At 50.7% G+C, this 9503-nt stretch overlaps 1 protein-coding gene across 4 annotated transcripts in view; it reads left to right on the forward strand.

The window, feature by feature from the left end:
- Nucleotides 1-5567: 5567 nt before the first annotated feature.
- POLR2B (RNA polymerase II subunit B) overlaps nt 5568-9503 on the forward strand; it is a 299158-nt gene continuing 295222 nt past the window's right edge. For all 4 annotated transcript variants that reach the window (XM_075603624.1, XM_075603633.1, XM_075603642.1 and 1 more), the window contains exon 1: nt 5568-5717. In XM_075603624.1, coding sequence (XP_075459739.1) covers nt 5702-5717 — 16 coding nt within the window. In that variant the 5' untranslated portion in view covers nt 5568-5701. The remainder of the gene's footprint in view (nt 5718-9503) is intronic.

A 9503-nucleotide genomic window follows, 5' to 3' on the forward strand; every position in this document is an offset into this window, starting at 1 on the left:
AGGTGAGATGGGTAACAAACTGCACCCACAGCTACGGGGACAAGCCTGGAAAGTGGAAAATAGGCATCTGGAACCGTCTGGGAGTATAAGGTAAAGTAAGATACTCGGCAGACGAGAAGGGAGATTCCAGAAAATAGGTGGTACCGAGAGCCTGGGGTCCAGAGCCGGGAGGTAGGTAGGATTCCGCAAACCGAGGTGAAGGGGTAGAGAAGTCCAGGAGGTCAGGATACAAGCCGAGGGCAGGAGACGAGAGTGGATCCACAGCCAGGCCGGTTCGGTACACAAGGGAACACTAAAGAGACAGGAACTGAGGCAGGCCCGACCGTGGTAAATACAGGTCATACAAAGCTATGCTCAGCCAAAGAATGAATGGCTGAGCAAGGTATAAATAGGAGGAAGGACCAATAGAGAGAGGGGGAGTAACAAGGGAGCGGCCCCAGGGAAGATAATAATAGGTAGGGAGAAACTTACCACAGCTGTGTTGAATATGCAGCTTGTGAGCGGTGCACGCGCATCAGGCGTGTGCGCTGCGCGGGAGAGACGCGCGCGGCCTCAGCTGGGGGCGGGAACTCCTCCTGAGGGAAGACGTAAGGTTCCCCGGCCGTGCGCGCGCATGCGCGAGTTCAGTAGCCGCCGCGGGGAGCGGAGAAGGGAGATCCCGCCCGCGGAGACGAGAAGGCAGGGCTGGCGCAGAGACAGGTAAAGTCTCGGGGGGAACCCCTTTAGGGAGAGGTGTTCCCCCGGACCTTACAAAAGGCAAGTAGAAAAAATCGTATCCTGCCCGTACTTTTAAAACTGCAGCCAGAACGGCACTTTATTAAAAATGTGTTCTACTTATCCCAAAGTTATATTTTTAATATGTGTGTGCTTGGGGTGTCACTCTGGGGCTGCATACCAAAAAGCAGGGTGCTAGCCCATTCCGTTTCTGAGTTAGGGGCTTCTCTTGGAACCGGCAATGCTGGACTATGGGCTTCCCACGTCAATTCACTTGCGGTGAGCCGATTTCCCACGGCAATTGCCTGCCGCCTTTCAAGTTACGCTCCTAACCTGGGACTTGATACATTGTAACCGGTAACCACTTGAGTCTGAAACCGCAACCCTTTGATTCAATCACCTCGTGGTTGCGAGTTCAAGCCTCAGTAATGGATACCTATGTTACTCAATGGAACAAAGAGACGGCGCCACGCTTCTCCAATTAACTTGCGGCTCGGCCCTCACAGCGCCATCTTGTGCCTAAAAAACAGTAAACAGGTACAAAATGGAATACAGTACTGCAGGCACCTGCAAAACGGGGACAATAATGTACAGAGGGGGAAATGATACATGTGAAGTGCATATAAAATAAACCCCTTCATCCCCAATGCGAAGTAGGGTTAACCAGCCGAGCATACTGCCTTTATTAATGCGCTGATTAACCCTATTTTCACTACAAGGGTATGTCCCCCTCTAGTGAAGAAATGTGTACTTTGTGAGCTTCGAAGTCCTCCTCAAGCAAAGTCTTTGACCGACCGTCCATAATTCGTAGCTCTCACATTAGGCAACAGTCTTGACTCGGTCCCATGACCGGTACCGACCTGTCCGCTGTCCAAGTTCGCCTGATGGCACTAAACTAAGTGACAATGATAATCTGTGCTTTCTCTGCTTTGTAAAACGTATGTATGTTACTACTAGGTTTGAAGCTCGCAATCTCTATGTTATACGACCAGGAGACCAGGCATTTACACCTTTATACCGGGATCATATCACTGAGCAAAACCAAGAAGTAAAACAAATTGTCATTTATTCCATTGAAACAGACGTACACACAGTGAATTACAATAAACAAGAGGAAACACACTTACTGGGGGTCTGGGCTACAAAACTAACCTTTCCTAGTTGCAATAGCACAGAAAACAAAGTCCATACAAAGTGTTTTCGATGCCCGGGACTAAGGCCAAAAAGTCCGGGAACCGAAATCAGCATGCAGTTCCTGACGCCACCGCTGTTTCCACTCTGGAGGTGCTGAAATCCCTTGACCGGGAGCAAATACCAAAAGTCCTGGCACTCTTTTCGGCATGCAGTTCCAGCTGTGACTGCTATTAAGTACTCTGAGAACTTGGCCTTGAAAAAAAAATTCTTGCCTTGAAATTTCCGAAGCCGGCTCACTGAAATCTCTCACAGAGCATCTTTGAATTTACCGCTGCTGTTTTGGCGCTTAGAATCTCCTGACCGGATTGGCTGCTAGGTTTCTTATAGGATTTCAGTCCCATTCACAGAATACCTCAACCAATCAGTGTGGGAATATTTCTAACAGCCTATCAGCAATTTGCCGGTACCCTGAAGCTGGGCGGCACGGATTTCAATTCTGCAACGGGGCATGCACCAATTTAGCACCTCTGCCACTTAGATTATTGAACCCACCCAATGGGCCAGGCTCCTCAGAGTATGGGGACGGGCAAATGGTCGCCGGATAGCCCTTATTCATGCTAAGACGTGGGTACTCAAGTATAACTCTGGTACTCTGCCCGCCCTAACACCTTGACATCTCTGAGACTTTCAAGTCCGGTACCCAAGCAGATACAGCGGCACCAAGCCGGGTGGCCATCTGGTCTCTCGGAACCAGGGACTTGGACATTACGCAGCTCATATACAGTGCATAAAACATATATACCGTTATACACCATGTTAATAAAAATCTCGCAAAATTAATCTAAGTCCCTCATCCCCTAGGATTTGCTGAAAAGACAAACATGTTCATTTTCAGAGCTCCTAGACCTTCCTATAAGAATTTTACTAAAAAGTTGCATCAAATAACGCTTAGGTTAAGTTTCAGAGTTGCTTCTATTGTACCGAAGCTGGACTTAGAAATAATTTCACTCTCGCAACCTTATGGAGGGTTGGACACTCCGAACCCCTATACCGGGTTCGGGTGTTTGGGCGTATACTGGGGGGGCTCCCCCTAAACCAGGGACCCTTGACTATACCCGGGATACGAGTATCCCTATGCCCCCTTTTACCTTTCTGATCTGTGCTGAAGCAGGGCATCCTGGCGGTGAGCCGCATAACTGCTTTCCAGGGAAGACTTTGTCCGGAGGTCTGTGTCTACATGTACCCGGGAATCTGACTCGACTCCCGGATACATTTTTGGGGTGGCCAGCATCTCTGGACCCCGACTAGCTAGACACAATCCACCCTGAAACTCATAGCCTGAGAATCTCCACTGGTTAGCACTCCTGGAAAGGCAAAAGACACATATATTCTTTACTGTCGCATATTTTACATACAATGCATGGCAGTACCTATACAACAGTCTTAGTAACCCAAGTGATCTAGAACGGCGCTTCACAGCAACAATGTGGAATAAGTGAATATATATAAATGAGTGTAAGGTGTATTAGAAAAATTCTCAACCTTCAAAGGAAATTGTACAGGTTCCCTAATAGTAACAGTACATCCAGGGTAGGAAGGGAGCGATAAATCAGGAACACCCCAAAAAAAAGAGTAAACATATATGGTGCAATAAATTCACAAAAAATGGGCAAAAAGAAAAACTTGGCTCATATGAATTACCTACTTACAAAAAGTAGGTGAAGAATCAGCGTGTAACAGGGTTGCAGGAACTCGAGAGGGCTTGCACTCTGGATCAACTAATGAGGAAATACAGCAGAAAAGAGACCATAGTGCAGATCAGCAAAAAGGTTTATATCGCAATAAAAGGAAAGGAATGTACTCACAATGTATACAAGTAAAATAGGCACATAAAATAGTGAAGCAAGTAGATTTCACGCTAGAGAAGTGGTGACCGGACCGTCTCTCCAATACTCCCGCAGTCAGTGTTCGAGCGGCGTCTGACGTCACATCCGTTTGGGGCTTGACAGCTTTCGTAATGCGGGGGAAGGAACAGGTACGTAGTACAGCGGTCTCCTCTCCTCTGGAACGGGGATTACTGCGCAGGAAATGGAAGCTCTACGCGTTTCGCTGACTGGCGTCAGCTTCATCAGGAGCAATATTACTTTTTGTCAGCAGTCGATCATCGCGTGAGAACTTTTGCAGTAGCCAATTAGAGCCAAGCCGGTATAGAAAGCCGGGTCTGATGGAAATATGAAATTGCTAGGGGACATGCACAAGTTTGCCACCTCCGTCCCGGGCTATCTCAATGCCACTCGCTGGGTCAGGCTCTACTAGGTCCGGCAGAACAAATGGCAGCCCGGACGACTGCCACTGTTGCCCGGACCTGGGTACTTGAGCCTTTCTCCGCTACCCAAATGGCTTTCACACCTTTGGCATCTATGGCTACTCTGAACTTCGATATCCAATAGTCTTGCTGGCGCCTATGGGTTAGCCATGGCAGTCTGTTTGGGCATCGGTTCCGAAAGTCCCAGCTCATTACAGTGCACAACACTACCTTACAGCATTAATAAAATATAGCTTAATACATCCCTAACTCTGGGTATGGGGAATAGAATAGAAATATGCATTTTATTCCTATCAGCCTTTATTCCCCACACACTATCTTTTGGACTTGCGTGGACTCTGAGTCCCCTCAAACCCAATACAGGTTCTGGGCTACCTGGGCACTGACTGGGGTACCCCCTTAACCTAGGGATCCCTATGTGCCCCACCCCGGTGCCCCATTCACCTTTCTGGGCTATGCTGAAGCAGGGTACCCTAGCGTTGAGTCGCACTTGCGTTTCCAAGGGGAGATATTGCCGGGACAATGTTCCTACATTTATCCGGGAATTAGACATGATTCCCTGGTGCATTTTATGGGGAACCGAAAAATCCAGACCCCAACTACCTAGGCACATTCTGACAACAATTCCTCTGTAAAACCCCCATTGACACTCATCCGCTTGCAATCCCAGCTCGCTGACATGTCTGGAAAGGTAAAACACACCAATCTTTATTTACGCAAAGTACAATTTAAGCATACATTGTTACTGGGCTCAAGAGCTAACTCTCTTGAACCCTTATACTCGGATCAGGAGTAACCAAGATGGGGATTAACCTATATTGAGAGCCTGGTTACCCCTTCACCGTCACACCCCCCTCACCAAAAAACTTTTTTCAGTACCCTTCATCCTGAGAAGTTACTTTGGTTTCCCAGTAATTGTCCCCCACTTCCTTGAGAATCAATGTATAAAACTCTCTGGGTTGCAAAACTGCACCAGGAAATAAAAAAAACCATTGTCTCCTCTGGGACCAATATCTTTTTTTGTTAAATGTCAATATCATTGATAAACTTGATGCACTTTTTTTTTCTTTGCTCCAATTTTGCAACCAGCAAACGTTGATAGACGATGTACATGATATGTGACTGTAGACACATTACAAACTTCTTGAAGTTTCTCTTTATGGCGGAAGGGAAACTGGATATGAGCATCGTATTATCGAAACTAATGCAATCCCTCGGGACATTATTATTGCCATTAGATTGAAATGCACGCACCTCCCCTCTCCCCGGACACAGGTCACAACACGTTTCTCTGCCCATGAATAAAATACACTCAGTTAGTGGCGCTGCAGGATCGCTCCCATGACCCGGATATATTAGACGCGTTCTCCTTGCCTCCGCTCTGGTACGTCATTTCCTCATCCGGCTACTTGACGAACACGCGCGGGCACTTGGTAAAGTCGTTTGTCTCTTGTCTGTGCGGGGCTGCTGTGTTTGAGACGGAGGACACCACAGGACCTGTTTGCATCGAGACTGTCCGCAGCCAAGATGTATGATGCAGAAGGTGAGGTTCACATAAGGCATTAACAGGTTACTTTAACTCATCACTGCAGGGCCTGTTTGACAGCGAAAGGGTTAATGGTGCCCTCTGATCAATCAACAGACAGAGGCACTGACGTGCAGCGACAATTTAAGCCACAAAAGCGCAGGCATACAACTATATGTACAGTAAGGCTAAGGCCCGCTCCCTCCGTCAGCGCTCCCGTACTGCAGACAGGCGGGGCGCTGACATACACACACCGCGATATGCGGTCTGGCGGGAGTGGGAGACTTGAGCGGAGGGACCCGCTACTCTCCCTCCCCCGTTTGTGAGTATTCTGAACATAGACTTTGCCATTTATATATCACCGAATTTTTACAATACTGCACCATCAATCTGTTGTTTTTGTATTCCACATGTTTTGCGCTTCCTGATGATTTCTACCATACACAAAGACACACACACACATGCATACACACACACATATACATACGCACACACACGCACACATGCATACACACACATGCATACACACACACATGCATATACATACGCGCGCGCACACACACACACACACACACACACACACACACACACACACACACACGCATATACACATAGAAAAAGGGGGGTCCTCCGGCGCGTTGTTCTGCTTGTGGCTCCACGGCGTTTTAGATATATAGGTAAAGGAGAGAAGAGAGGGGACCACAGTAAGGGACCAACACAGTGATTATACACAACTCTTTGTTTGATTTGTGAGGGGGGGGGGGGATTGGGGGTGGTAGGAGATCAATGGAGAGATGAAAAATACTGCTGAATGAAAGGAGACACACTTACATCAGAGTGTCTAGTATCTTGAATTCTTGTACTCTTTTCTTTATGTAGCTGTATTTGGTTGAGGGTGAGGAAAAGCCTCCTGGTATCCTCCTTAGCAAAAAAATATAAAGGGAAAAAATAGTGCAATAAAATTTATTAACAATGGAAAAAAAGAGATTGAACACTTACAAGCGGCCGATAATTTCAGGCATAGAGAGGAGATGCTGCCAGACTCCACAACGAATCCCTTCCTGGGTTGGAGTGGTTTGTCCTGGCTGTTTCCCTGTTGGCAGATGATTGCTGCGTTGATCTTCACTTCGGGTGGCTGGGATTGAAGGTTTCCAAGAGCCCGTGCACAGGCTATGTCCTCCTCAAAAACGGCCTGTCCCTCAGCATACACAGCATACAGATTTCAGCTCCCTGCTCCGGTGCGCGTGCGCATGTGCAGACGGCGGGATCACCGAGCCAGATAGTACAGGGAAATCAAGTCCTCACTACGGTGGCTTGTAATGGCCAAAAAACGTCAAACGCGTTTCGCCAATGCTTCCCCCCCCCCTTTTTCTACCAGTATTCACACAGGTTGGTGAATCACCTCTGAGAGACTCAGGCTGCGGAACTGCATTGTGTCAAGGACAGGAGCCATATACTGAACAGTAGGATAACTCTCTTTTGGCGCAACTTTCCTCTTTTTTTACATGCATACACACACATGCACACATGCACACACACACATGCATGCACACACATGAGACATGGATCGGGGCAGAAGGGGGACAGACCGTCAGGGGGCGGGCGCGTCACTGGCCGGGGGCGGGCCAGTGACGTCACGCAGCTGGTTCGCCCTCATTGGGCGAACCGCTCACGTGACCGGCCTGTCTCGCCGGCAAGCGGGGGAATTTTAAATTCCCCCAAGACCTGCGCTTCCGCAAGCGCGCGGAAGCGCAGGTGAGCCCCTACAAAAGCCGCTCTAATTGCGGCTGTAGGGGCTCAGTGCTGAGCGGGAGTGCGCTTCCGCCAGCAAGCAGGTAACATGTCCGGGGCCTTAGAGTATATAAACGTGTTGGTCTGTGTGTATGTACAAAATGTGACTGTGCCTTTTTGTTTTTAGTGTAAGTGCAGCTATAAATGGCAGAGATCACTGGAAACTTGGGCCCTCTATTAAACATATACAGTATAAGCAATATTTCAAGCAAGAGCCATTTTATAAAAAATGTCTTAATCCAAAATATTCATCTTTTTGCCTAGTGCGCACCCTACACCAGGGGTGAGCAAACTTTTTATGCTGAGCCTCCCTTTTCATCCATGACATTTCTCGGGCCCCCCTGCTTGATGTAATCAATCACATGAAAAAAAAACCCCTTTATTAAACGGTATACAATGTAAATACAGCTCAGCCCAGTTATAGCGCGGTCCTCGGGGGCCACCCGATCCGACCGCGCTATAACCGGGGTCGCGCTAATAAAAAAAATGGCTGCCGCGCGCCCGATCGGGAGGAGGGGGGAAGAGGTGGAGTGAGGCGCCGGCAGCCACCGTACTTCTCCCAGCATTTCCCTTGCACTTCCCCCAGCAGCCTCACTTCTTCTACCAAAGCCAAGGTGTGCAGCGCACAGCAATAAGGATGAGCAGGTCTTGCAGAAAAAATAGTCCTTTATTTATTTAATTCATGGTGTGGGACAACAGCAAACCTTCAACGCGTTTCGTTCAAGGAACTTTATCAATAAACTTCTTGATAAAGTTCCTTGAACGAAACGCGTTGAAGGTTTGCTGTTGTCCCACACCATGAATTAAATAAAGGACTATTTTTTCTGCAAGACCTGCTCATCCTTATTGCTGTGCGCTGCACACCTTGGCTTTGGATCTACACTCTAATACAGCTGCACGCTCTGGAGGGGAGACTGGGGAAGGAAGAAGACTCAGTGAGTACTAAACCTGGGGCTACCTAATGAGGAAAGAGGGGGCTGTCTTTGGCAACCCACTCCTACCTTCAGGGTATCTTATGCCCACTTAAAGGCACAGTACCATTGCAAATAATTGTTATTACCCAGCTAACACTCCCCTCCTTCCACATAGTCCCAGCACTTTTTGAGCACCATCACAAACACACTATCACTTCTTCTACCAGCCCGGCACTGATCTCCCCCCGCCAGCAGCCCCCCAGCCCTGCACCGATCCCCCCCAGCCAGCAGCCCTGCACACCAGCCCGGCACCGATCTTGACACCAGCCCCGATCCCCACCCCCCCCGATCCCCGATAAGCCCCGATTTCCCCAGGCCCGATCCCACCCCCCCCCAGGCCCGATTCTCCCCACCCCCCCAGCCCCGATTCTCCCCACCCCCCCCAGCCCCGATTCTCCCCACCCCCCCCAGCCCCGATTCTCCCCCCCCCCCCCAGCCCCGATTCTCCCCCCCCCCCCCAGCCCCGATTCTCCCCCCCCCCCCCAGCCCCGATTCTCCCCCCCCCCCCCCCAGCCCCGATTCTCCCCCCCCCCCAGCCCCGATTCTCCCCCCCCCCCAGCCCCGATTCTCCCCCCCCCCCCAGCCCCGATTCTCCCCCCCCCCCCCAGCCCCGATTCTCCCCCCCCCCCAGCCCCGATTCTCCCCCCCCCCCAGCCCCGATTCTCCCCCCCCCAGCCCCGATTCTCCCCCCCCCCAGCCCCGATTCTCCCCCCCCCCCAGCCCCGATTCTCCCCCCCCCCCCGCCCCGATTCTCCCCCCCCCCCCCCAGCCCCGATTCTCCCCCCCCCCAGCCCCGATTCTCCCCCCCCCAGCCCCAATTCTCCCCCCCCCCCAGCCCCGATTCTCCCCCCCCCCCCAGCCCCGATTCTCCCCCCCCCCCCCAGCCCCGATACTCCCCCCCCCCCCCCAGCCCCGATACTCCCCCCCCCCCCCCCCCAAGCCCCGATTCTCCCCCTAAGGCCTGGGACCCGCTGCGCCCGTCGGCACGGGCGGCTGCACAGGCTTTCCCCACCAGCAGGGGAATCCTCCCGAGCCGGTC

Source organism: Ascaphus truei, chromosome 1 (genome assembly GCF_040206685.1).
Source record: "Ascaphus truei isolate aAscTru1 chromosome 1, aAscTru1.hap1, whole genome shotgun sequence".
NCBI classification, from domain to species: Eukaryota; Metazoa; Chordata; class Amphibia; order Anura; family Ascaphidae; genus Ascaphus; species Ascaphus truei.